This window comes from Fringilla coelebs, assembly GCF_963513975.1.
Source record: "Fringilla coelebs genome assembly, chromosome: 12".
Taxonomy (NCBI): Eukaryota; Metazoa; Chordata; class Aves; order Passeriformes; family Fringillidae; genus Fringilla; species Fringilla coelebs.
In genome coordinates, this window is record NC_140038.1 from 16,560,371 (window position 1) to 16,588,164 (window position 27,794).

At 53.1% G+C, this 27,794-nt stretch overlaps 1 protein-coding gene across 1 annotated transcript; it reads right to left on the reverse strand.

Annotated features, from left to right (window-relative positions):
• Positions 1–424: 424 nt before the first annotated feature.
• On the reverse strand, positions 425–18,596 carry RGMA (repulsive guidance molecule BMP co-receptor a). The gene is made up of 3 exons (XM_084213716.1): positions 18,032–18,596; positions 5,762–6,273; positions 425–3,564 (listed from the first exon to the last, which is right to left on the reverse strand). Exons 1-3 carry the CDS (start codon positions 18,111–18,113, stop codon positions 2,869–2,871), a joined length of 1,290 nt encoding a protein of 429 aa, XP_084069842.1. The 5' UTR covers positions 18,114–18,596; the 3' UTR covers positions 425–2,868.
• Between the last annotated feature and the right edge of the window lie 9,198 nt (positions 18,597–27,794).

Here is a 27,794-nt window from a genome sequence, read left to right on the forward strand (position 1 = left end):
AGCAACAAACCCAGCTGGGACAGGAGAGCTGCCCAACAAAAGGGAGGAATTACCATTACTGGGATGTACACCCCGAACTGCTGTGGTGAGCAGGGGAAGGGGGGTGGCACCCCCCTGGACTCCTTTGCTCCACATCTCCCTTCCCAGTGAGGCAAGGCTCTAATGGTTTATTACCTTTATTTTCACCCCCATCCCCATTTTAATTTTCTCATTTGGCTGTAGATAAATCGAACTCCAGAGTGAAATTCTCAGTAGGGTTCAGGACAGAAATGAGCTGTCAGAGGGTCTTTCAGGTGAAAGAGAGCTGCTTTGGAGTGAGTGCAGGAATGGGGCAACACCTCATCCTGAGGGGGGAACAGCACCAGGCAACCAACACACGGGGAACAAAGCGAGACCCACTCATTTATTGTCAAAAAAACCTCAAACTTTACTTGTGTTTCTCTCAATAAATAATTTACAGTATTTACAGGTGGTGACACTCCCGTGGGTCTCAGCACAGGGAGGAGCTGGGGGGGCCTTTTCAGCGTGCCCCCCCTTTGCCTATGGTTTTTTTGTTTTGTTTTGTTTGTTTCCAAGTATCGGGTCCTTCTTGGCCACACTTCACCTTTAACCAGAACTGGGTCAAACACAACCAAAATAAAGTGCTTCACTGTTTGCTTCTAAAACAGGGATACCCCAACCACCTCACACCATCAGCCACCACTGGAGCACCCACCTGGACAGAGGGAATGAGCCAAGCCATAACGAGACTTTCCTTGGATGGAAATTGTTCCTAAACCACAGTGTGCCTTGCTGTGGGGTGATTGTTTTATAGGAAGGGGAGCTCTTAAGGGAATTATTGACCTGTTGGCACGCTGTGGCTGGGCCAGCTCAAGCAGCTTTCAAGCAGCACTGTGTGCTCAGAGGGAGGCTGTGCACAGCTGCATTTAGCTGTGGGATAAACCTCTTCTTTGCCCAGAGACAGATTTTAGCTTTTAAAAAGTGGGTTTTAAACTTCTAAGGAAGATAAAAATTTGTTTTCTCTAGAACAAAGAAAACAAAGTCCAAATCAGCCTGGCTGAGCATTAGTGCATTGGGAAACGAAACTGTCCAGTGCTGTGGTCCAGTGGCTGCTCCCCTCAGCACCTTCAAACTGTGATATCCTTATTTCAAAATCTCCCTAAACAGAGTATCTGGGGCATCAGCAAACAAAGCAAGGAGCAAAGTAGTAAACACATCTTTTTGTTTCTTTTCTTTCCTTAAACATTTAAAAACCAATTACATCTTTTCATCTGTACAGTCACACGAGATCAATGCCAGGGCTCTATATATTAAAGAGACAATATAAATTACATCAATTGACACAAGTTTGCATTTCTCTGCTGCTTTACAAATGGAGCTCTAGAGCTGTAAGGACACAATGAATAGTCATGTTCAGTATTTACACCAGGCTGCCTCTTGGCACCAGTTCAGACTGCCAAACCAAGCCTGTTCCCACCTCTTTTGGTGCTAGCTTGTCTCATCACGCCCAGAGACCTCCCTTTTGAGAGCAGGAGGTGCCCCAAGTGTGACATGTGTTTTGGGGCTTGTTTCTGGGAACTTCCCCCTGAGGAAAGGTGGGGGAAACCCACCAGGAGGTCTTGAAGGCGCAGACCAAAGGTGGTCTTGATGTTTGTTCAGTGAGTGATGGGGTGAACCACAGAGGAACATGGAGTGGAGGAGATGGGCAGCACTACGTGGTGGGGGAAGGAGATTATGGATGGTTTCGAGGCAGGGAACAGACATCTGGAGGCAGCTGGGGGGGTCCTCTGCTGCATCCCGTCTCCTGGCTGAATTCTGACATTGCCCCATTTCTGATTCAAGCCCTAAGGGGCTTAAGGTGCAACTGGTCTGCAATGGGGTTGCAAGTCGCGGCCCCAGGATGGGGAGCAGAGCAGAGACCTAGCAGCAAAAAAAAAAGAGCACCGTGCTCCTGCTCCATCCCAGGGCTGGGCCAGGCCGAGCCACAGCAGGGAGGGGCTGGAGGGAGGTGCAGGTTGGGTCTCCCACTGAGCAGCCACCCTGCTGGCAGTTTTAGGAGACCAGAGAGCGAATGGCGTGAGGAACTCATCCAATGCTGGGCAGAAGTTGCAGAAACCGCTTGAATACTGACCAGGTTTCTCCCGCTGCCATCAAGAGTCTGCGGTGGGTCCAGGCAGAGACAAGGGAGACAGGAGTCAAACTACTGAGTGAATCAGCCAGGTGACCTGGCTAAAATAGGGGACGCCTTTGAATCACAAAAAATGCAGGCCAAGGCTTGAGGAACGTGTCCTCCTTCCACCCAGAAAGTGCCTGGCACCAGCAGCCAAGCAAGTGTGGGATCATTGCCCACCATTTTGGCTCTTTGCACCACCTTCTGCAACAGCAGGGCTGTGAGCAGAGCAGGAAAAGCAGAGCCCAGCCCCGGTGAGCAGAACATCCTGCCCTGCTGTGCCGGTCCTGTCTCACTGCTCTGTGCCTTCCTCGTGTCTCTGAAGACAAAGCCATGTTCACATCACACACGCCAGTGTCACAGTCACCACCTGCACGGCTGGGACCAGGGGAGTGCTACAAGCAGAGTAGCTACAAGGGCTCCCCAGCACCCACTCAAATGGGAACAGAAGGAGGGGGAAGTGAGCAAGGTCCAGACAAGGTACAGTCCAGCAAAAACTCCTGACTGGTCCCACTGGCAGCACATTCCTCCCAGGCAAGAGCTGGGAAGGTGGAGGACTTGCACCAAGAGAGAGACTGAGTTGAGGACAACCCATGTGGCTCTGATGTCCAACCTCTTGTTTTTCAACACCTGCATCTCATCCCTGGTTGCCTCCTGCTCCCCATTCCCTTCTCTCCAAGGTGTGAAGGAGCAAACCTCTATAACAAGCACAACCAACACAAACACAGCAGTGCTACCCAGAGGGTGGGATGCGTTCCCGTGGGCGCCGTGTTGCCCGGGCTCAGGACCCGTGTCCTTTCGTAGAGGTGCAGCTTGTCTTTGTTGGAGTGAAGCATCTTCACGTCCTCAAAGGCATAGTAAGCAGCCAGCATGAAGTTGACATCCCCGGTGGTGAGGAGGTCAAAGACACAGGACTGGAAGTAGAGGTCCTCCACGGGCAGCTTCTCCCTGCACTTGGCCGTGGCCGTTTCGTAGGTGAAGGCCTCGGGGGGGGCGGGCAGGCTGGGCCCCTTCCGCCGGGCACGGCCCTCCGTGGCCTGGGCCGAGCGGATGGCCTGGAAGTCAATCTGCTGGTTGGCTGGGCAGCCACGGAGGCACAGGTAGAGGCCCTGACTGTCCCTGTCCTCCACGGCGTTGACCACCTCCTCCGGCATGCGCACGGCGAAGGTGAGGTAGCGGCCCACCTGCCTCACCACGATGGTGGTGCCGATGTACTTGGCCTGGATCTCGATGTGCTGGCCCGACACCTTCTCTGTGATCTTCAGGCTGTTGGCTCCGTGCTTGTCCCCTCCGTTCTTGGAGCCGTCGACGAAGGCGGCAGGGAGCTCGTCCATCTCTGCCTGGTACACTTTCTGATCCACACACTCCTGGAAGCTCTTGAAGATGATGGTGAGCTGGGGGGGGGGAGGAAAGGAGCATGGTTACAGCCAGTGACGACCACCTGAGAGCATGCAGCAGTAGGGAAGGGCTGGATGCTCAGTCCAAATAGGAGCATGACCTTCAGGCCCACAGTCCTTCATCCTAAGAATTGGCCCTGTCTTTTAGCCCCCCAGACATGGTGATGCTGCCCCAGCCAAAGGGTGAGAACACTGTGTAGAGATCCAAGACCCAGAGGCTTGACTGAATGCACCACCTGGATCTGCCTGTTATCTCCAGGCCCAGCACAGGAGCCTCCTTGCAGCTGGAGCTGGGTGGAGTATCCCTGCTCACAGGCCTGTGGCAGCATGCCCGTGCATGCAGCACTGCCTCGCCTCCAGGGCTGGCAGATGGCAGCAGGGATGAGCCCTGACTCCCTTGGAGGCGGTGGAGCTTCTCTTCTGGCTCCCATGACATTTACATCCCAAGGGCTGGACCAATTTGTTTCCCTAACCAACTGCAGACCAACAGGATTTCTCCCATGGGCCCTCAAACACGTCCTGCTCCATCTCAACCCCACAGGCACACATGTGTTCAGCCTGCTCCACTGGGATGGCCCTTCTAGGGGTGACTTCGTGGTGGCCTTGGCACTGCTGGACTCAATCTTAAGAGGTTTTTCCCAGCCTTAATGATTCTGTGATTCTATACAAACACAAACATAGCCCAACATGACTTCTCACCCCTGGCTGGGCTCAAACACAGGCCCCTTCCAGAGGAAGGACCTCACAGTGCTTGCTCTTCCCTTGCTGGCCTGGCTTTTGGAGGGAAGACCTGGGGAGGAAAATGAGTAGAATCTGCATGTACAAACAGCACAAACTACGTTTCCTCTTTCAGCTCTTGCAGAGTTGCTCTTGCACCTTTCTGCCCATGAGGGAGAAGTGGCAAAGAGGACCTCCTGCTACGTGGGCCCCATGAAGGGGGAGACTGAGACCTGGCCAGAGTGGGGTGGGGCTGGAGAAGAGAGCAGAGAACACAAAGAGCCCCAAGGACTGAGTGCTCCCATCGTTTCCAGCAGCACAGAGCCCACAGCAGTGCTTCCCACAGCTCACACTGCAGATCTCATGACTAATCCCTCCTCACCACAAGCCTGTGGGGCAGATAAGAAGAGAAAAGGCTCAATTAAGATGGTGATCCTGAGATCCCAGCAGGTCCTGGGATCCCTAGGGACCACTTTCCTCAAGCCAGACTTCCTTGCAACCTTCAGCAGGTTTTGATGTGTTTTAGCAGGTAAGGACATCAGAGCATCATTAAGTATCTTTTGGGGGGTTTATCTGGGACAGGTGAGAACCTCACTGCCAGTTCCAGCTCAGGATAAAGGGGTGACATCCAGAGCAGAGAAGCAGCCCCTGTCCTTAACAGGCTTCTCTCCTCTCCCCACACACAGGGAGAAGCAGAACTCCCAGACGTGGTGGGACAGGACACTTTCCAAAAGCAAGAGGATGCCTCCTGCTGAGTCTCCCTTTTTCTTTCACACAAAAGGTGCCCTGTTAGCTTTAGAGCTTTTGCACAAGGGGCAGCACACCAGTTCCTCAGCTCCAGGTCCCTCCTGAAGCTGAGGCTGTGACACACAAATCCTGCTGTATCACAGCAGCACATTTTCCCTTGGGCTCTCTGTGTTTGCCTTGTACCTTCGGGATGTTTATTTAGTCTGTCAAAGCACCTCCAGAACAGACTGTTCCCCACAATATGTCTTGACTTGGCTGCAAACCACAGAGACAATTACAAGCCTGGGTAGAGGGGAAGGCAGTGTGAGGAGCTCAGCTTCCTCCAAGCTTTTCCTGCAAGCTGGAGCCTCCCTGGAGGGCAGTCTGGCTTCGCTTGGGCCTTGGGGGTCCCCCAAGAGGTGCCAGCATCATTCCTGATCTGGCTGTTCACAGCAATCCCAAGGTGGGAGTCCTCTTAATTAGCAATACCTGGCTGGGCCATGAAGGTGCAGCACCTCAGCCTGCTTGCTATGATGGGGCTGGATGTGCTCAACAAGAACCACATTTCAGTGAAGGCTGGGGACAAAAACAGGATGGACATCTGACACTTAGGGCCAAACATTCAAATTCAGAATGCTCTGTCTCACCCTCCCCAAGGAGATGTGGAAATGGGGGAAGACATGGAGGAAAGAAAGGCTGCTCTGAAGCCTCTCTGCCCTTGCCCACCTCTGCCCAGGGGGACAAGGCTCACCTTGCTGGTGGCGGTGGCCGAGGAGCCAGGCAGCACCGGCGTGTTGGTGACCTGCACGTTCAGGTAGTTATTGTCTATGAGCGGCCAAGCCCCCTGCACCTTGCAGGTCTGGAAAGTGTCCGTGAAAGTCCTGAGGTGGGGGTCCCCAAAGAGCCCACAGTGGGTGTAGTTGGGGGCGGCCGAGTGCTTGTGAAAGCTCTTCTCGTAGTGGCAGATCTCGGGGCTGTCGGAGCGCTCCTGGCTGTCCCCGGGGGGCAATGTCCGGAGGCGGGGCTGGGACGTGGGGCCATCCTTGGAGCAGTTGTGCTGCACCATGAGATCGTCTATGCCATGCACGGCCGAGTGGTAGGCCAGGTCTCCCCTGCAGGTGCGGGCGGTGCGGCGCGTGCAGTGCGCGTAGGCCCGCAGCGCCGTGCAGAACTCGGGCGCCTCCTCCGCGCCCAGGTGGTGCGAGCCCGACGTGGCTGCCCAGAACTCAGAGTTGCACTTGAGGATCTTGCATGGAGATGTCACTGGGGAGGGCAGGAGAACACAAGGGGGTCAGTGCTGGCTTGCCCCACTCTAGCCCGTCCAGAGGCCGCGTCCTCCTCCCGCCGCCCAAACTCATGACACCGGCCCGGCCGCGTGACGGGGCCTCGCTCACCAGACGTGACCCTCTCACATGACCCAACTCTCATGCATCAAAGCCAAAGAAACCAACAGGATCTGCCCCAATTGAAGCCAAAAAGGGAAAGAACATCCAGCCTTTAGATGAATGATCATGGGGGGGAAAACCATGGTGTGGAAGAATGGGATATATTCATAGGCAGTGATGAAGGAGGATCATTAATGCAATGGGGTTTTTAATGCCCTTTTAGGGTTTGACATTCTAAGCTCTGTGCTGCTTGAGTTACTGGGCACTGTGTCCAGGCTGATCTCTACCAGCACAAAGCTCTCTTCCTTTTCCTCCTTTATGGGCTTGGAAAAACAGAGCAGCATCACAAGCACTGTGCCCAGGTTAGAGCAGGACCAGTGCCATGGCCCCCCCTGCAGCACAGCCAGCAGCCATCCACCAGCAGTGACAGTGCAGCACTCATCCCTCTGCCTCTGTAAAGAAATGGGAACCAAAAAACCTCTTTCTTGACATCTGTGTAGCTCTGCCCAGCCCTGGGAGCCCGTTCCCCACCATGGCCCGCTGAGAGAGAACAAGAGGTGGAGGAGAAAAACCGGCACAGCAAGTGCGGGGATGCCAGCGAGCCCCCGCCTTGCCTTGCCTTGCCTTCCCTTCCCACCCGCCGTGTGCTGCCCAGGCGGAGGCGAGGCCAGAGGCTGCAGGGCCTTTGCTGGGCTCAGCCGCAGCCCTGGTGCTTCCTGGCAAGGCAGAGGAAGGCAAAGAAAATTCAGATCCTGTTTTTTCCTTCCCCCATCCAACGTCTGCTCCCTGGGGCAGTGTGGCTTCCCTGGAGCAGACTTGAAAGCAGCTGTGCGAAAAGCACATGGCCATCGCTGAATGTCGCAGACGCTGCTCTGCCCCTGCCAATTTGGAGTCTTGCTGGGTGAACCCAGGCTCACACTACTTAAAATTCATGGCATTTTCCTTCCTCTCCTCTTAATCGACCCCCTCGGAGCGCTTGGAAACAGGATGGGTTCAGGCAGAAAAGGCAGCAGGAGGAGGAGAAGACAAGCCCCACCATTTCCAGATGCTTTCATGGTGCCTTTTGCAGGCGTACCCATATATTCCTGTCTTGGGGCTTGTTTAGAAGGAGCTTGGCAGGGCATCCGTGCCAAAAGTATCTCAGATTTGTTTAGAAAGAAAGTTACAAAATCCAGTATTGTTTCAGGGAAAACAGTATGTTTGAGTTTTAAACATCACAGTGCTGGAAACCTAAACAGAGCTGGTGCTGGAAAATCAGAAAGGGAGACTTAAGACTATGAAACACTGAGCAGCTCGGCTGTGAGAAACAAGCCAGTCTCCTCTCTGTTTTGAAAAAGACTGAAGAGCAAATAGGAAATGGTGACAGGTTCCTCACAGTTTTAAAATTCATGTTTAATAAACTCAGATGCTAGCAACAGCACCGAGAACCCGGGAGCTGTTTGGTCTTGGCAGCATCCCACTTAAACCTGCAAGAAGCTCTGTGGAAAGCCTTTAACTCATCATTGACCAGAGGTGACTCAACAACAAGGTTCTGACCTGGGACACGGGCTCATGTTTCTGCTAAGTCTTCTGCATGTAAGGGTCAAATTTAAAGATAGTTATTATTTCACATCCCTCTCTTGTTCATCCCAGGAGTGTGGTTTTCCAGGACTGCCATAATGGAAGGCGGGAGCCAAAAGAGCATGCAGGAGTGTGACCAGTGCCACCACTGCTGGTTATCCCAAACCCCTGTGGCACTAGGCAATTAAAGTCATTGCTCTCCTAGTTGTTATGCTAATGTACAGCTTGAGGATGCCTTGGGGTTTGTGTGGCAGAAGGTGCTGTCACTGCAGCCCGACCTGCCCGCACAGCCCCAGGACAAGCTGGAGGACACATCCCTGGACAAGGCAGGAGCCACACACCCCACAGCTCAGCAAGGCACCAGGATGCACTACACAAAGCATCCCATCCCGGGAGCAGCGTGGAGTCCTGGCTGCAGCACTTTGCCTGCTCCAGCCCTTCAGCTGATGTGTTTTTTAGTAGGAACAAACCCACTGCCCCTTGCTCTTTAAGGACTTGCTTCACTTGCTTGGATAAGGAGATGCAGGCTGCCTAGGGACAGAGTGAGCCCTACTGAACAGACCCCAGCACTCAGCGCTGGGCACATCCTGCTGCTGAGCATCCCCCACTGCTGCCCTGCCTGGGGTCACACATGACTTTATAAGGTCCTGAATCAAAAAATCCCCACCGAAGGGAGGGCAGGGAAGCCCATCTCCTTCCTCCCTGTGCCTGAAGGGGGAGCGTTCAGCTCTGCGATGTTATCGCTGCACTTTTGGCACCGATCCCCTTCTGGCTGTTTCGCTCAGGGCCCCATATAAGGCCAGATCTCCCAATCCAGGTGCCCCGGCGCTGTGTGAGCGGGGCCTGTGTGTGCCGGGCTTTTCCATGGACACTTCCCCAGACACCCTCGTGGCAAATCCCTCATGCTGCTGGGGAGGGACCACAGCTGACAAAGGAAAGCAAACACGACCCTCACCCCTCCCAAGCAGCCATGCCTCGTCCCCTCTGGCAGCAGCTTTGGCACAGTGGTGCAGGCTCATTTGTACCCTGGCCAAGAAACGATGTTTATTCAATTTCGCATAATCTATTTTCCATCGACTCACAATGGTTCTGTTTTTCAACCACAGATGACTTAGCATGGAAACAAATCCCTCTCAAGCAGGAACCCAGCAAGGCTCTCCTGGGATCTGTGAGACATCCCCAGGTCTGGGTGATTTCTCATCCATGGCAATGCAGCCTCCACCTCACGCACAGGTGACTTCAACCCCTCCAACCCTCTCCATGATCTTCTTTCAAGGCCTTGGTGCCACTCAAACCAGAGAACAGAATTTCCTTTGTTATCCTGAAACCGGCGGTTTCAGAAAGCTAAAGCCAGAAAAACATCAGAAAACCACCTGGACTAGGACAGCCCCCTCCCATATCCCCCATCTGTTCAGGGACACTTCCCGTAAGGTCTGTGCCCACTGAAAAGCCATCCAGTTCCTGGGCAGGCTGTTTCAGGAGTTTATCACCTTTACCACCTTTACAAAACACGGGTTTAGGTTCTAAGTGGATTTTATCTGCCTTCATTGTAAGGACATAAAAAGAACCAGCGATTTTCTCAAAAGCAGTAAAAGGTCCGTTAGTGACGAGCGTGTTTCCCACAAAGATATTTACACACTGCAATCAAGTCCCTTGTCAATCCTCCAGATAAGCTAAACGGTTTGCACTTTTAAGTTCTCGCTGGAAGGTGTTTGCCCAGCCCCACCATCAGATCTCCCTCCAGCAGCCTTGTTTCCTGCACAGCCTACCACCCCGACAGGACAGGGGATAAAGACACGCTCACAACTCTACCGAGGTCAGCCCTTTAACCAGGACATCGCACTGAGCAGGCAATGAATGAATTGTGACCTCTTCCTGAGCTCCTGGTTTGGAAAGCCCTGGTTCTCCATTCAACAACATCCCGTGGACCACCAAACACACACTCAGGGCTCTGGGGTATCAGATGCCCTCATCATCAGCACATTGCATTACCTGATGTCAAATTAAGTGTTCAAACATATGCACACATCTAACTTTAACAGCATTAAATTATCAATGCCCCACTATTCTCCCTTCAGCGGGTGTCAAGTAACCTGGATTTTATTTACCCAAATCAGGCTCTTACAGAAAACTAGCACAAAACCAACATTTCATCTGTTCTCCTGTAATTCCTGTAACAAAGAGAATTACTGGAAATTAATTTCTGTAAGCTAAAGCCAATTCTTTTAAGACTCTTGAATGCACGTTCACCAGACCTGTTAATTTTAGAGTGTTCACTGCTAAGCAATGTTTTTTAATATCCTCTTGGTTCCTAACGGGCTGGAAAGTATTTCATCACCCACATGTGATGCAAATACATCATCCCGCGTTTTTCCAAATACATGGATTGAAGTGTAGATGTGCAAGCCTCACACATGCAGTAAAGGGCCTTTTTGGAGAACACAGTAAAACGTAATTACCTTTGGCCTCAGATCTGAGCGCCCAGACTTAGGCTCCTAAACACATATTTATTTAAGTAATCTAAATAAACATATTTATGCTGACACCTCAATAGGAAAGGCACGATTCTCCAAGGTGCTAAATACCAGCAACATCTGCCAGCTTCAAGGAGATGTGGGCTGCTCTGCTCACAGGCAGACAGCAGTCACCATCAGCATGAAAACGAACCCAGAAGTGTTAAAAAAAAAAAAAAAATCACATTGCTCCTTAAAAACAACACACAAGGGACTGCTTCCAACAAGGTATCAGGAGTCCCAAGCCAAAACTGAGGGAATGAACAGTGTGCTTCACATCCAGCCCCTTGTGCTGCTCCTGTCCCAGGGGGTGTCCCCATGAGCCATTCATTCCTCATGGTGGCCGTGCTGGACCCACACCTTGATGCCCATGAGATTAGATATAAAGAAGGAATTGTTTTACAATTAGGGTGCCGAGACACTGGCACAGGTTGCCCAGAGAGGTGGCGGGTACCCCATCCCCGGAGACACTGAAGAAGTAAGTCCCTGCCCATGGAAGGGGGGTTGGACGGGGTGACCTTTAAAGGCCCCTTCCAACCCAAATCATTGTGCGATTCTATTTTATGACACGGATCAGCCGGCGCCTTGTCACACCAGGGAGAGAAAGGAGCGATTCTGTGCAGCCCTGATGGATGGGATGTCACAGGCAGGGACAGCTCTCCCGTACCCCACGGGGCACCGTGGGGCGAGCAAGACCCAAGGGCCACCTGACCCAAGCTTGGTGAAAGGATTTGTGCGGGAAGGCAGCGCCGGGCTCTTCCAGCGACCTCCTTTGAACTGTTAATCAAGCACAATCTTGCAGAATAATAGCCTGGTTATTATTGCCTTGTTTGCATAACAAAGAGGCCCAATAAAACTGATTTGACTGTGCTCAGAGGGGGTGTGAAAGATCAGCCCTGAGAAAAGAGCTGTAGGAATGCAGCAAACTGCTCCAAAGCCTCAACCCAGGAAGAAAGACAATGCAATTTGCCATCAAGAAAAGCCCAATAGACCAATAAATTACCCATGTGCAAAGGGATTAGATCAGGTTTCAGTTGCACTGAAGTGGGGGGAGGACCAGGAGGAGGGGACTGAAGGAGAAAAATAAACCTGACTCTCTTAAAGAGCTGGGGCTCATATTTTGCAAGGGTGTGCGTCAGGAGGTTGGTTCGGAGGGGCCACCTTCCACGCTGGGGCCGGGGTTATGTGCTCATTTCCACCGGCAAAAGCAGTAAATGCACTAAAACCAGGCCAAGGCCCTACTTTGTGTACGATAAAGTGATTCTAGATGTACCCCAGAGCACACCTCCAACCACGCAGCTTCCTTTAACCCAGTCCTTGTCTTGCTCAAGAGGATGCTGGGGGAAGGAGAAACCAGCTGCTTGAAGTCAGAAGAGGGACACAGAAGGATTTTTCTCGTTTCAGTTCAGTGTCAATCACTAAATCATCCGGAGGACCAGCCACGGCCACCTCCTTTCTGTCCTCAGCACCGAGTTCACAGCCCCCCATCTCTCCTCTGCAGGCATCACAGAGACACAGGGCAAGTACAGGCAGGAAACCAGCAGAGTCAGTGTCTTCACCAGCTCCAGCACAAACTGCTGCCCGCCGCCGAAGGAGCCCTTGATCGCTGCTGTCACTTAGTCAGCTCTTTTGGCTCCAGACTCAGCTTACGGCTGACCCGGCATGCTCCGCGCCAGCCAAGGCAGCTCTCCCCAGCCCCCAGCCAGCACTGCTCCTCCAGGCTCACCTCAGCATCCATGCGCAGGGAGAAGGGTGAGCAGACAGCATGGGAGAGGGAACCACCCATGGAGCTGCCAGCCAGAGCTGTGCTGCTCTGAGAACTACAGCAAACCGTGGGCCTGAGGGGCTGAGAAGGGGAACCAGCGCAGCAGACAAAGCAGCAACAGAGCCACAGACTTTGTTCTTGAATTTTCCTCCTGGGATTTGGGCCTTAGTGTTGTCTTTGCCTCAGCTGTTGAGCTTTTGCCTGGTCAGAGGAAGTGGTGCCAGTGGGTGGCTCAGAAGATGCAGGTTTTACTCCTCCACGAGCTGGTGGATGGAGGATGAGCAGGGAGGGAAGCAGTAAGGCAGTGATCTCTGACTCTTCCTCTGCAGAGGGGCACTAGCAAAGCTGGCTCTCAGCAGCACAGCGTGCTGCAGGCTAGGAAGCCATTCTGGGACTGCGCACCTGACTTTCCCCGCTGGGAGTGCACCCAGACACTTTCACCAACAGTTCCCAAGAGCTGGTAAATCTCCTCAGGCAAATGGTCCAGTTTAGAGATGAGGACACTGAAGGATGTTAAGGCTTTCACCCAAGATGAGCACCGTGGGAAGAGGTGAATTTGCACTCCCATGCCCTGCATGAAGCATCACCCTCACCTTCCTCCTCAGCCATTCATGTCCCCATCCCTCTGGAGCAGCGGTCCCTGGATAAGGTCACCTCTGCCAGCCACCCCCACCGCCGAGTGTTTCAGGTTTCCAGCAGACATCTCTCTCCCCACGCCAAAGCTGTTTTCCCAGGGTGCCTTTGAAGGCAGCGCTGCCACCCACCAGTGCCCCGGGGCCCCCCAGGTGTGGCAGCGGGTCCCTCGCCCTCCTCCCCCTCGCCCGGGCCGCGGCAGGGCTGGCAGGGAAACGCTTTCTGCTCACAGGTGTGGATTCCCTCTAGGAATAATCATCCCCGCTGTGCTCTTGTGAAATTTCAACCCTTCAAACGCAGAGGTAAATGAGATACAAAATGAGGAGATGGAGAAAAGCCCGGAGCACATAAATCTGGATGAGGCAAATTTATACAATTAGATGTCTGCCAAAAAATTGCGGCATCTCAAATCGGAGGCGTTGGCTTGCGCAGGGCGTGGGGTGGCAGCTGCCCGGCTGGAAGGCAGCAGCCCCACAAGCCCATCAAGACACCTGACAGATGCTGGAGCCCCACCTGGGGATGCAGGAGACCCAGGATCCATTCCTGCAGGCTGGGCTCCCACCCAGCACCAGATTCCCTCCCCATCGCTCATACCCCATGGAAGCCACAGAGTCTGTTAATCTTCCACAGCCACAGACCTTCAGAGGTTTATATATTTTTAAATGCTGCCTCTCCTGGACTCAGGTTTTAATTTGAAGAAGAAAAAGTAACTTCTAACAGGAACCCACTCCTCCAGTCCCACCGCTCCCCCACTTGTATCCTAGCACAGTGATGCTTTCTCATCACTGTGGGCTGGCAAAGTTTGGAGTCATGTCCTGCCACATGCCCTTGTAATTTCAGAAAGGGCCAGCTGGAGTGTGTCACACAGCAAGAGAAAAAGGTAGCTTGTCCAAAACCCAAAATGCCATAGATCATTACTAAGGCTTTGGGGACCAGAGTCAACAGCTGTCCAGGAAGGAGAGGAAACCAAGGGAGGAGAAAATTCTTTGGCCTCAAGTGAAGCTTGGTCTCTGCCTGACCCATAAAACCTGTACATCAGGGACAGCTCTGCTTGCTGGAACACAATGGCCAAACACTTCTGGGTGCTCATGTAGTGCAAAGTGGGACTCGACACTCTTCTGAAGGACCTGCTGTCCCTGCAGCTGTGGGGACATGAGACCCTGGCCACCCTACACACCACGGCCAGGCCGTCAGACAGAGTGGCTCAGTCTGCCCCTACCAGGGCTGCGTGTGTGTCAGAGCCAGCTTGTTCTCTGCAGTGAGAGCCCGATGACTTCATCAAGGGGATGGCATCTGGTTTTGCAGTTGGCTATAATTCAATTCTCCCCCTTGCTGCAGGAATTTCAGCTGGTGGAGCAATGATTTACTCAACCAGGCTGCACTTGAGTGCAAAGCAATCTTGAGGCTACAATCGAACGCACTGTTATTTTGAGAGCTCACAGACAAGGGAATAAATATCCTCTTCTTCTCATCCCAGTAGCTGCCAAGTGCAGGCTACAGAGCTTTTTAAAGGCATTTAGGAGCTCTCCTCTAACAAGTGCACTCTGGATGCTGTGCACCGTCAGGCAGGACCTTGCCTTGCACAGCTCATTGCTGATCTGTAGCATCAGGATGGGATTTTCAAGGGCAGCCAGACGCAGGCCAGAGCACTCCCTCACCTGCCCACCAGATCCGCATCCCCATTTTCCTCAAAACCCCTTCTCTGTCAGCCCAGCACACATCACTCCTGGATTCCAGCAGCCCTGAGCTCACCCCAGCCCTCTTCAAACCACCTGGGACCCTGAGGCTCTTTGGTCCTGGCTTCCTACACTCTTCCTTACTCCAAGTCTGGTGTCTGCTCCAACAGGAAAAGCAAATCAGACCAAATCAAACTCATCCAGATGGATCAAAAGCCCTCATCTTTGACCTCTTTCGCTGTCTCACCAACACTTATCCCTTGGAAGCAGTAGGCTTGGCTGTGGGATCCCCTGAAGGACTGACAGGCTGAGGAGGGGCTTGCTTGGGCCACACACTGCCCCGCCAGAGCCTACGGATGCTTTATGGGATGTGCCCATCAGGGAGCCAGAAGAGAGACCACAAAACTCATTGTCACTGGGGCCGCAGCCTGGCTCTCCAGGGACAGCAGGTCAGGGCAGAGCCCAAGAAGAGCCCCCAGGTCAGGAAGTTTTTATGGTTGCCCAGCCCTGTGAGCACTTTCATGTGCACATCCGACTCAGCACAGCTGTCCAGGCCACAGAGAAAGAAACCTCCACCGTTCCCATGATAAACCCAAAGTCACTTTTAACATTGCCTTATGCCCAGTAACCATGGGCCAGGAATTCCACGATTTTCTGTAGAAAAAAAGCAACATATCCACCCCATCTACAACAAAAACAAGGCGCCTCCTTCCAGCCCCACAACGTGCCTTGCTGGCAATGGCAGAGAACTCCCTGTTCCAAGTACGAGACCAGCTCCAAGCTTGCAACAAAATAGGGAAGCCAAAATATTTCCAGGTTTACGTTTGAATCCCTCCCTTCTTCTCTGCCCTGACAACATCCCGCACAGGCGCGTTCCTCCCCTGCCTCCACCTTCCCCAGGGTGGGCTCCATGTTCACAGCACTGTGGGGGTTATTTTAGCCTCTAAATCATCTCAATTTTGGCTTAATGATGCCATCACCTTCCTGCTGCTGAGACAAAAGCTATTTATTGACTACTCTGATACACATCCAATTGGGTTGGATCATTATCTGGAATCCACTGCGCTGCCTGGATGGACCACGAGCAGAAAACTCCAAATTTTTAGGGAGGCAGAAGTGTATTACAGCCAAAACAGCCAAGCTGGAAACAAACAGGGAAAGCCAAAGCAAACCTGAGCCTGCCACACCTGGGGCAAAAACACCCAGGGCCAGATTCTGGAAGTACAAAAGGATTTGCAAGAAAACTAAGCACAGCCTGTACTGGGAGGCACAGGTTTGATTCACACAGGAGATCAGGGTCTCAGCTGCAAGAGCACCCATGAGCATCCAACACTGGGACTTGGCACAAGCTCCAAGGACAATTTCTGCCAAGGAAACTGTGAGCCAGTGGCGTGCTCTGCCCAGACCTCCTTCCCCAGCTGCCTCACGGTCACCCTGACCTACGGCCAGAGCACCCAGCCCAAGGGCACCAGATGGCGGGGGCTGCCCAGGAGGCAGCAGGGCAAAGCCATCAGTGTGAGAGCAGCACAAATGGGAATCCAGCCCGGGCTGCGAGCGTAGGGGGGGGTTAGGCAAATAAATAAATAGGGCAGGACTCGGCGAGGCACTGATCTGACACGCCGAGCGCCCGCTTGGGCAGCCTCCAGCAGCCCTGCTCACCTGGGGCTCCCAGGAGGGCTGCGAAGCCTCCTTGGTGCTGGGAACCTGCTGGGAACCCACAATTCCCAGGAAGCATAAGGAAAAAAAGGGCAAAAGGATATGGCAGGGAATAAGTCCCCCTTTTTCCCTACCTTCCCACCCACAAAGCTTTCAAAAAAGCCCCCAGCCTGCTCACAGCCCACGGCACGGGGAGCCCCGTCTCCGCCTGCGCCCCGCTCCCGCGGGCTCTGGATCGCCTCGTTCTGCCAGTTCTTTGCACCTTATTTGACTGCTGAAGGGAGAATCAAACAAAGCAGCCAGCCAGATCTCCTATCAAGTTCTTTCTTGCACCGTAAATCTCACAGCCTCGACGCTTTGCAACTCAACTGCTCCAAAAAGGGCGTTAGGCAACACATACGGGAGCAGCTCCAGAGTTTGCAGAAAAAAAACGGGGGGTTCAGCTTCCAGCCTGCTGCGAAGTTTCATGGGAAGAGTGGGGTCCAGAGAGACACCTCAGTGCTAAGGGCAGCGCTGAAAAGGTCTTCCTGGAAGAGGGCGAAGAGGGCAAAGATGGGAGGAAGGGCGTAAAGCAGTTATTTATTTATTTCCTACATGTGTGTGCAAGACTACTTCACCTACGGTTATGCAAAAGAAAGGCAGAGGCGATTTTAAAATTAACAAATTAATTTTTTAAAAAAAATTAAAGTTTTACTAAAATAAAAAGGGAGAAAGAAAAACTCCAAGGCTTAAATCTCCCTTTCTCCCTCCTGCTTTCTCTCAATTTTTCCCCCCCTTGCAAGTGAAAAAAAAAAAAAAAAAAAAAAAAAGAGGTAAAGAAACTGGAGAGTTTTGGAAGGAACAAATCCGCCTCTGTGGACTGGGTTTCCCCTCCCCCAACAAAAACAAGCACTCAGGGCTTGAAGGAATTTGCAGGCAGAGATCTGCCAAAAACATTGTGAAAAACTATGGGGGATTCATTGGAAACAGATGGCGTTTTCAGCTGTAATTCTGAAATTCTCCCCTTTTCTGACACAATACAAACATCGGGGCCGGGGACGGCGGGGGGGCCGAGCCCCGCGGCGGGTGCGAGCGGCCGGCCCGGGGGTGCCGATGCTCGCGGGACCATTTGGTTGCCATCCCGCCCTCGGACAGCACAACAGCTCCCGGCCCAACCAGGGCAAGTTTTCCAAGCAAACGAGGCTGCTGAGCCCGCAGAGCCGTGCGGCAGCGAGGGAGAAGGGGCGGCCGCCCGGAGCGCCCGCGCATCCCCCGCCCGCCCGCCCAGGTGCGCCCCGCGGCCGCGCTCGCCGCGCCGGGGCCGTGCGACCGCCGGGCCCCCACCGACCCCAAATCACACCGCAAGGACCCCCCGAGCCGCTCCGAGAGCCCTCCCCGGCTCTGCCCTCCGCGGGGGCTCGGAGCGTGCAGCACACCGCTCTGACGGCAGAAATTTCGGATGGGGGTGTTCATACTGGTCACCCCACCAGTGTCCCCCCTTCCTTTCGCGGCACCCGGGAAGGGCAGAACAAGGTAACCTGGCGCTGTCAGGAACACCTCCTCCCGGCTGCCTTGGCCGCTTTGATTTCCACCATCTCCTTCCTTGTGGGATGAGGAGCGGGGAGACAAAGAAGATGAGGTCAAGGAGAAACACCCACCGCAACTGCTTGGAACGGGGAATTGAGGGTGCACGCACCAAAACTGAGCCCCACTTGCTTATTTTAAACATGTGGCAAACTGCTGCGAGGAGAGGGAGAGGGAAAGAGGCCCAGGGACAGGGGAACGGGGGCGGCGATCCAAGGGCTGCCACAAACACAAGGAAAAAGTCTGCAAAATAAAGAGGCTGTTCCTTACCTGAAGGGAAGATGCAGAGAAAGACAGGGAGGATTTGGAAAAGTCCCAGGGCTGTGGATCCTGCCCCTCTCCCCATACCCATCCATCCAGCTCGAGCTTTAACCACTATCCTCTCCCTGGAAGAAGAGTTTAAAAAAAAAAAAAAAAAAAAAAAGGAGAAGGGGAGAGAGGAAGAGGAGAGGAAAAAAAAAGGGAAAAATAAATCAATCGAAAGAACTTGGGGGAAAAAATGAAATCAAAAGCCCCGCATGGCTCCGCGGAGCGCGGCAGGCACGGGCGGCCCCAGCTCCCGGCTCTGCACTGAAAGATTACACAGACTTTTTCTCCCTCTTCTCCTCCTCCTCTCCGTCCCCTCCCATTACAACCCAGCCCCAGCCATCAATCATCCCGCTGCCTCCCAATGCCTGCATCCTCCGCTGCGCCTCCTCCTCCGAGCGCGCCCGCCTCCCCGGCCATGCTGCGGGAAGGGGCGGGAGCGGCCGCGGCCATGGGAGCCCGGCTGGGAGGAGCGGGGAGAAAGAGCCGGGGAGAGCCCGGAGAGGGGGCTGGAGATGGGGATGGAGCCGCCAAGCTCTGCCGTGCCCGCGGTGAAAGGGGTGGCGGTGGTCTCACGCAGGATGGGTAACGGGAAGGGCTCTTGGGGTGCGCCAGCATCGCAGCTCGGTGGCAGTTTTGGGAGAGGGGCTTCCTCCCACCCCACCGGGTCTCAACACACACCGTGCCTGCCCTGCCCCTCTCCCATGGGCCTACTAAGAGCCCTTTGATCCAAAGAACAAGGTAACCTGACCCTGGGATCCTGAGCCCAAAAATTAAGCAGTTTGGGGTAAAGGGGCTGTCGTACAGCAGAGGAGGGAAACTGAGGCAGGGAGGCTTTAGGCAGCTGTTGTGAGGTTGTGATAGCGACACTGAGGTCTCCAGCCTGCTGGGGGATGGCGTGCCCTCAGCACATGGAGCTCCTCCATGGCTTCCCAGCCCTGGCACCCTGGAAGGTGAGAGTTTCACAACAGTTCCAGGTCATTCACCCGCACCTGCACTGGCAGGGTGAAGTAACCCCAGGTGACTCAGAAACAGCAAGTCTCAGATCCTTATCATTAGACTGGCACTCCTTACATAGGGGCACGGCTGTCAAGTACCCAAATCCGGCTGCCAGCCCACCATGGAGATGAATAACAATATCTAAACTCACTCAGGACTGCCCCCACTGCCTCCTCTGCACCACCAGCCCACTTACAGACCTGGATGTTCACTGGGGGAAAGTCTCACCAATCGTGTTGGTAGGCTTGTCCCAGCGTCTCACTTTTAAGCCTCCCTCAGAGACCCTCTGGGCAGTCCCAGGCAGGCACCAGCCCTGGGAGAGCCCTGCCTGCTCACAGACCATCAGATGGAACAGCAGCTTGGAGCACACAGGTGTTTGCCTGCTGGGTTTCAAGATTCTGCTCTTTTCTTCCTCCTGCAATGCCCCAGCATGTGGAGGTGAGCAGGTTGGATCTGCATCCCCACCATCCCAGGGGTCTGTGCCACCCATGAGAGGGCTAGGCTGGGAGGAAGGCATCCACTTAGCTTGGCTCTCTCAAAAATTTCCCTTGAGGGATGTTTTAGCCACAGTGAACTAAGACCACTTCTGAATGAGGGTACCCAGGAGTGTAGGCTTTAATGACTTCCCTGTTTTGGATCATTAGCTCTCCTTTGATGGCATGTCCCCTTGCCATCCAGATGTTTTGTTTCATCTCCTTTCTTTTTGGGCTTCTTATGCAAAGAATAAAAGGATGCTGGTTGTTTTACACCGCCCTTCTTCCAGCTCTGTAAGACCATGTGTCTTTCCTCCTGCAGGCTGGTATAGGCTGGGATACTCCTTGACATTTCTTCTAATTTTTCTTGGAAACCTCCTCTTCTAGCTCATAAACATCCTTAAGGGTGCTTTTTTGAGGGACTGTGGCTTAAAGTCTCTAATAAGAGTTTGTGATCTCCTTCCTGTCATGGATTGAATCTGTGATCCAGTACAACAAATATCCCATAGAAGAGTGAAGAGGAGATTGGAATAAATATCCAAGAAGCAAAGATAACTTTTAACACCTATCTGTTTCTCCATAAGGGGAGTGAGCCCCCATGCCTCCAAATGAAGGAGGAGCTTCTCTGGGGCTTTATCCAGGCTGCAACAGGAATTAAAACACTGCAGCTTTTCCATCTGGGACCCAGATGGGATCCAACAATCCTGTGGCCTTGCCTGCCTAACAGAATATCTGCCTTGGTCCTGCTGGTCCTAGAGCTGTGCTCAGATGGTGTCCACTAAAATCAGAGGGAGCTCTGTGTGCCGAGGAGCTGCCAGAGTGGGCAGAGCTGGGCAGGAGATGAAAGCTGGCAGGCCGGATCCAGACCTGTAGCAGAGGCAGTGTGGGAGGAACGCCGACTCGAAGCACCTCTTTGTGGGGGATGTCAAACAGGGGCAAATATGTCCAAACTCTGCCAGCTGCTCCTACCACCCAAGAAGAAATGCCTGCTGATGGGATGTGTAGGCAGCTGGAGCTAGAAGGGGCCTAGGGGGAGGAGAGAGAGGGTCTGTGAGCTGGGGAGAGCCCAGGAAAGGGGGGGGAGATCCAGGGGATGGGGTTCCAGACTTCAAATCCCTTCCTCTTGCTCCCACCCTCTCCTCTTGCAATGCGACTTTTGCTTTTATTTCAATATAAAAAAAACCCCCATAATTTCTGCTGTTATCCTGGGTGATGACATCTAACACGATCTGTTTAACTAAAAAAACCCATCTGAATTACGAACTTTTAAAACCCAGCTGTTAAATAGCTGCTGCGAGGCTGCTTTGATGGTTTGACCTAAAGCACCACTTTGGTATTGCTGTTTTGGGGCAGGCTGACACATTGCAACGATAGCCTGGAATCCAGTCTGAGGCATTACAGTTAAAATAAGACCCTTGATGGAAATTCTTTCTTTGGTGTAGGGAAAACTGTGCTGCCATAAAGCAACGGTCGGATGCCCCTGGCTCCAGTTTGTAAAAACTTCTCCTTGATTTTGCTCCGTTGCATCATGCATTGCAAATGGGATTGCTGTTCTTGGCACTGATCAAAGCAGCGGATTTCGCTGGAGAAAACAACAGATGTGTCCCAACCGTAACTTCGGGGAGGAAAAGGCCCCAAATAAGGTGTGTTTCTGAAATCCTGCCCCCCCCTTACACGTTTTTGAAATAAACTTCACCTTTCTGTTTAGCTGAATCAAAGCTCTGGACTTTAAATCACCTACTGAATCAGAGGCTGTGTGAAATTCGGATCTGTGCCCTGCTTTATGGGGATATCTAGGCTTGGAAATGCGGAGCTACTGCGTTTGCCCCCACTTCTTTCCTTCTCAAAGCCCATTCAGGACTCCCTGTTCAGGCAGGGTTGAGCCCGATGCTCCTTGCAAACAGAATGTGGGAAACCACCCACCGCTGACATGCAACCACTGCAGCGGCTCAGCTCTGGGGCACAGGCACCTCCGTGGTCATCTGCACGTTGTTGCTGTGTTTGGTGTCACTGTGGAGGGGTGACATGCAAATCACAGCCTTCTCCAAGGTATTTGCAGGATGCTGGAGGAGTCACAGTTCCCATGGGACACTCAGCTGGTCTGAACTTTCATTTTCTCTGCTCTGCGTGGCTGTGGGCTTCAGTGGGGCTGAGTGAATGTGGCTGATTTGAACCCAGAGGTTTGCAGATGAGGGCTGCCCTTACAGCCTTCCTAATGGAATCATTCACTACCTGTAATTATATGGCTAAAATAGTAAACATGGGTATTTCTGAGGGCTGCAACTAGTAGTTAGAGGAGTGGATGTCGGGGCTCCTGGTCTGCTCCTGACTCTCCCATGAACTTTCTGTGTGGCCACTTTTCACACCACTATCTCCACACTCCTGCTCTGCCTCAGGACACGGTGTTCAACTCATGGCTTGTCTGGGATAAGCCATAATCGCTCCTGCAGGAAGCTAATCCTGAAATGCTCTGCAGGGATATGTGTGTGTTTGGGGTGAGCAGCAAAAAGCAAACTGCTCCTTAAAGGAGGAAGAAAGGAAGTTTGGAATGGAAACCCCCAAGCTGTTGCCTGGAGAGGTTTGACAACTGATCCCAAAATGTTTGTGAAAATACAAGCAAACATTTGTGCGCTGAACAATTCCCTTATTAAAGAAAAAAAACCGTCTGAATAAGAAGAACCAAAAATACCCCAACATCTTTATGCAGTAACAGTATCAGATATCTCTGATATCTGCAATTAAATTTAAAGACCTTCCTTTTACTCATCATTCCATTTTTTTATCATTTTACAGTTTCCCTGGTTGACCAAGCAGATGCTGTCCCTGAGCCGTGCACCCAAAGGTGCCGAATATGCATCTAAACCTCCCTCCCTGCTAATATTTCCTTGCAGGTAGAGCAGGAAAATGTCCCCCTGAGAGCTCCTTTTAGTGCTCTGCACTGAAATTTGGCATCAGCTTGATGGGGCCGGCAGAGGGGATGGCACAGAGCTGGGCTTTGAAGAGCGACCCACTCCTGTGCAGCAAAGTGCAGAGAGGAGTTTGTTGGTTTATCTAAATCCTCCTTCCCACAGCTGCCCCTGTGAACATCAATCTCACCAACCTGGCTGTGTAAAAAGAGGCCACTTGTGAAAGGTGGAAAAAAAATACAGCTTTGTGCCACCAGCAAATGAAATGTAAGAACTCTTTGTTGATCTGCATCCTTGCCTCTGCAGATTAACTGATTATCAGCAACCCCCTCTGAAGTCACAGTGGGTAACCTTCTCTCCTAAAATTGCCTGCTCCAAGCCCACAGCTATAAAAATCACCTCTAAATGCTGAAAAATAGCCAGGATGCATAAGGGGAAGGGAAGATGGGCTGGTGGAAAACTTCCAGTCTCACCCATGACAGAAAGCAAAACAAGCAGGGATATTTTAAGGCAAATTAAGTTCATTACATTGACTTTTTCTTTTTTGGACTTTTTAACACTCATTTGTGTCTCTCCCTTTCCCTCACTTGCAAAGCCCTGGGGGAGCAAGGCCTAATTCCTGCACATGGGAACATGTAACCATCCCTTGTCGGCAGTGTTTGGAGGGCTGGCTGGAATTCACCATCTGTATATTTCATGCTCTGCAGGGAGCTGGTCTTCCTGGCCCAGTCTCCTCTTTGGGGTAAATATCAAGCAATATCTCTGTAGTGTATCTTCCTCACATCTGGGTTCCCCTCTAAATAAAAATAAAAGATGGGCTGGGAGGTTCCCTAGAGCAAGTTCAAATGGCCAAATGTCAGCTCAGCAGAAAAGATGGCTAAGTCTGAACTGCCAAAAAATGATCAGAATCATAGAATCACAGAATGGTTGGAGTTGGAAGGGTCCTTAAAGATCATCTAGTTCTGATTCCCCAGAAGAATTGCAGAGAACTGGGTGCTTATCAGCAGAGACAGAAGGCAGTCTGTGTGATGGGACAGTCTTTGCTGCTTTTAAAAGCTCCTGACATGTGGAGAAAGTGCAAACATAGCTCACTGATTTCCCTCCTCTGACTGACAGGTCAGCTAAGGACATCTCCTGGATCCTATTTAAAGGTGGGAGATGGCATCGAGTGTTTGCAAGCCTACATCTGCAGCCCTTTGAGCAAGGGCTGTTTGAAGGATCCTCTGGAAAAAGCTCTGTGAAACCCAATCAGCCTTGCCAGGTCTCCTTCTGTCAATTTGCAGCAGCAGTGGCCAGAAATACAACCCAACACTGGATGCCTTTCCTGCATTCTCAGTTGTGAGACACTGAGTGACAGTGACCTCAGCTGATTTAAAACCTTGTCCTGAATATCTGAGAGACATTGCTTCTTAGAGGGGGAAAAATCCCCCAGACCCAAACAACTTTAATCCAGCACTTCTGTGGGAATTTTGGCAAACGAAAATGGGAGTTTTTGTGAAGAGGGAGCATCTTAGATTTGGCACCAGGTGTCCTCCCGGGCATACCTGGCTCGGGGCTGGGCTGGGCTGGGTTAGGGTGGGGCTGGGATTAAGGCTAGGACTGGGGCTGGGGCTTGAGCTGGGACTAAGGCAGGGTTGGAGCTGAGCTGGCACTGGGGTGAACTGGGCTGGTACTGGGCTGGACTGGGATTGGGCTGGGCCGGGGCTGCGGCCCCACTGGGTGGTGCTGTTATCCCTGCGCCGCCTGCAAAAGTATCCAGTTTATAAAATAAATGCAATCCAACGCCGCCTTAAACCACATGACACAACAGCAGCTTGCGAGCTCCCATTAAAATCTCAATTTGGGGAAATTGATTCTACCTCTGAGCAATTGCGATGCAATTACTCCAACAGGCAGCAATCAAGAATCACATCAAAACAACACCAAACTTTCATCTCCTGCCTCACAACCACCACCACAACAAAAAAGCACCTGTCTTGCAAACGCAGCCCGGTTTCCATAAATATATGTAATTTTTAGGAAGGGCAACGTGCATGTCCTAGATTGGAAGCTTGGACAGGGACTGCTCTGCCTGGTGCGTTTGAACTGTCCTGTCTGGGGGCTTTTTTCTGTCCCCCCCGTCTCCTGGAGGAGGTTTTGGGCTATTTACGGGCTCAGGACATCAGGAACGAAGTCGCTCCCGCTGCCCTGCCGCACTCCAGCCGCCCATCCTCTCCCTGCGCACAGATGTGCCCGTCCCAGCCGTGTCCCACATCTGTCCAGCTGTCACTCCCCGCCTTTCTTCCCGCGGGGCTCGTCAACCCCCCAAGCACTTCGGAACCAGGGGAGTTCAGGGAGGGCTTTGTGTCCCCGCTCCGGTCTCGATAACCGCGATCAGCCCCGGGATGAGCAATCCGAGGGAAAGGGGGAAATATTGGGGAGGATGTTTACAGTTCTCATCAGTGGTCTGCAAGGAATTACTCGATTGACTTAGCGCAGCGGGGAGCAGCTTTAGTGGCAACCATCAGAAGGGAGGATAAATGAATAACCTCATGCATGCCAGCTAGCGCCGAGCCGGGCAGGCAGCGCTGGGCAGGGGAAGCGGGAAGAATCCAGGTTCCTTATAAAAACGGCCGGGAAGGGGGGAGCCAGGAGGGGACCGGGAGCCTCAACAGGTCCGGAGGAGGAAGGGCCATGCAGGGAGCCGGGGGACATGCGGCCGGGGGGCCCCCAGCCCCCGCCCCGCTTACCTTGGCGGCCGCATCAGCCTCTCCAGCCCCGCGGGGGTCGGTGCAGGCAGCGGCGGCTTTTTTTTTGTATTCTTTTTTCCAGAAGGGGTAAATAAAACAAAAATAAAAAACTAAATAAAATAAAACCCAAACGAAATAAAATAGTAAAAGCCCCCAAGGCTCGAAGTGGGGGTGGCGGGGGGGTGGAGGCCGAGGGGCGCGGGCAGCCCCCCGCCCTGCGGGCAGCCCCGGCGGGGTGCAGGCGGCCTCGCTCAGCGGGACGCGGGGAGCCGCATCGCCCTCCCGGAGCATGTGAGAGGCAGCGGAGGAGATAGAGCCAGATAGGGAGGTCCCCTCCCTCCTCCCTCCTTCCCTTCTCCCTCCTCCCTCCTTCCCTCCGCGCACGCTGAGCAGCGTCGTTCGCAAGGAGCGGCGGAGGGAGGGAGGCGCAGCCCCGGCCCCGCGAAGGGGGGCTGGGGGTCTCCGCTGCAATATCCCCGACCCCCAGCACCCCCTCTCCGTGTGCCGGGGGACGTGGAGGAGGATTTTAGGGTTTTCCCAGAGTGGTGGGGATGCTCCACCTGCAGCAGGAGGGGATGAAGGGGAAGTGAGGTTTGGGGGGCACCCCTCTCTCCAGCCCCTGGGGTATGTGTAGGTGCTGAGAGCATCTTTACATTGATGGGGGATGGTGACAAAGACTGGGACTGGGGGCGGGAGGAGGACCCTCAGCAGAACTGTGTGGTGGGGAAGGGATGGAGACCCCAGGCTGCCCTCAGAGCCCCTCAGTGGAGCTGCCCACCCCAGCTGCCCCAGCACCCAGCATCGCTGAGAGCTGGGCAGTGTGGCAGCTCGCCCTCAAGTCTCCCCAGCACTCCTGGTAAGAGATCTGTGGGGGCTGGTTTTGGCAGGCATGAGTACCAGGGTGATGGGAAAGCTCTGGGTGCCGGGCTGTGCCAACCCAAGTGTCAGACACACAATTAATTACTGCAGCCCCAGAGCCACAAACACTAAATATGCTGTCGCCGTAGTGCGTGGATAATAGCAGCTCTTTGCAAAGTGTTTCTTTCTCCCCTTTCTCCTCTGTGTGCAAGAGACAAGGACTGCAGAGAGCACACAGCAGCTCTCCGCTGCTTGATTAAGTCAGCAGTGAAGACAAAATGTGCCTGTACAGCTCAGGCTTAAGGAGGGATTTGAGTGTGTGTAAGGTACAAATTAGAAAATGGATGTGATTTAATCACAACAAATCTAAACAGCCCTGCTACAGAAACCTTGCCATCAAAGAGGGCTTTCTCTTAAATGTGGGCACAGTGAGTGTATAGTCCTGACAAAGGAGCAACGTGTTTGGGAATGAGTTATTAAAGCAGGAACAGAGAGAAGACTGGGGAAAGCCTGATGTATACCAGATAAGTTATCAGTTATAGAAGTAACGGCTTCCTTCCGTAATAATTATTTGCAAATCAGTCCTCAGTTCTGGATACTCTGGTGTCTGGACACCACAGCAGAGACAGAGCAGCTTCTGTCAGGCTTGGGATGCTGCACAGACAGGAAACCAGGCGCAGACCCTGCCTGGGAGAAGGTAAACTGCTTGTTCGGAGGAGCCCAAGTGAATGCAGCAGACAAAGAGGAGGGGGGAGAAGTGATGGCAAGGCCAGGCCTTCCTGCAGGTGTGCACAGTGGGTCGGGCGCGAGTCCCAGGCTGTAAAATACTGTACACTGGAGCGTTACTAATCCCAGCTCTTGGGGACCGTGCCCCTGCTGGCTGGGGGGGCATTGCCACCGCCACCACAGCAGCTTTGGCTGTGCAGGGGAAGGGCTTCCCTGAGAAGACAAAGCACAAGACAGAAGAATGCTAATGCACAGGGCGCTGAGGTGCCTTGGTAACAGCAGCAGAGCATTGCGGCGGCAGCAAATTGGTGCTGAGCCCGGTTCCTGTTGGGAGCCAGGAGCCCCAGAGTGGGGAGGCTCCACCAAAGCACAGCTGCATTCGTGGGAACTCTCAGAAGTCTCCGCTGGCCGCTTCCCCCCAGCTCTTATCGGCGCACCCGTTAATCTTTGGCATCACAGCAGGAGTTGGCACCTCCAGTTCCAGGTGCAAGGTGCATGTCTTTGACCTTGCCATTTCCTCCATAAACACCCTGCGAGGTGTGAGAGCAGCAACGGCCCTGCATGGGCACCTTCTGCGGGAGCTGAGCCCCTGTGCTGACAGCAGCACCCAGCTGGCAGGGCAGTGGTGGGGATGACTGCGGGTCCGGGGGCAAGAGAAGGCCTCCTTGGGGGGTGGGCTACTGTCCTTGTAGGGAAACTCCAAGAGAACTGATGTAAATTTGGCCCCCAGCTTAAAATTATATCCAGTATAATTTCCCTTTTCTTTTCTTCTCTGGTGAATCCCCAGTTTAGTGCCTGTGAGCAGCTTCTGAGCCCTGGAGGTGAATTTGCCACTCTGCCTGTGCAGGGACCTTCCTGGCCACAAACCAAACAAAGCAAATAACACCAGTAGAGTTTGTCCTTCCAGATACTTCCAGATATGATTAAGACAACGCAAGCGAACAGGCAGTTAAAGGAGGAGCTTGGCCATGGGAGAAGAGGAGCATGAGACCCATTATCAGGAGGCAGGTGGCTGTCCTGAGAAGCAGGAGGACTC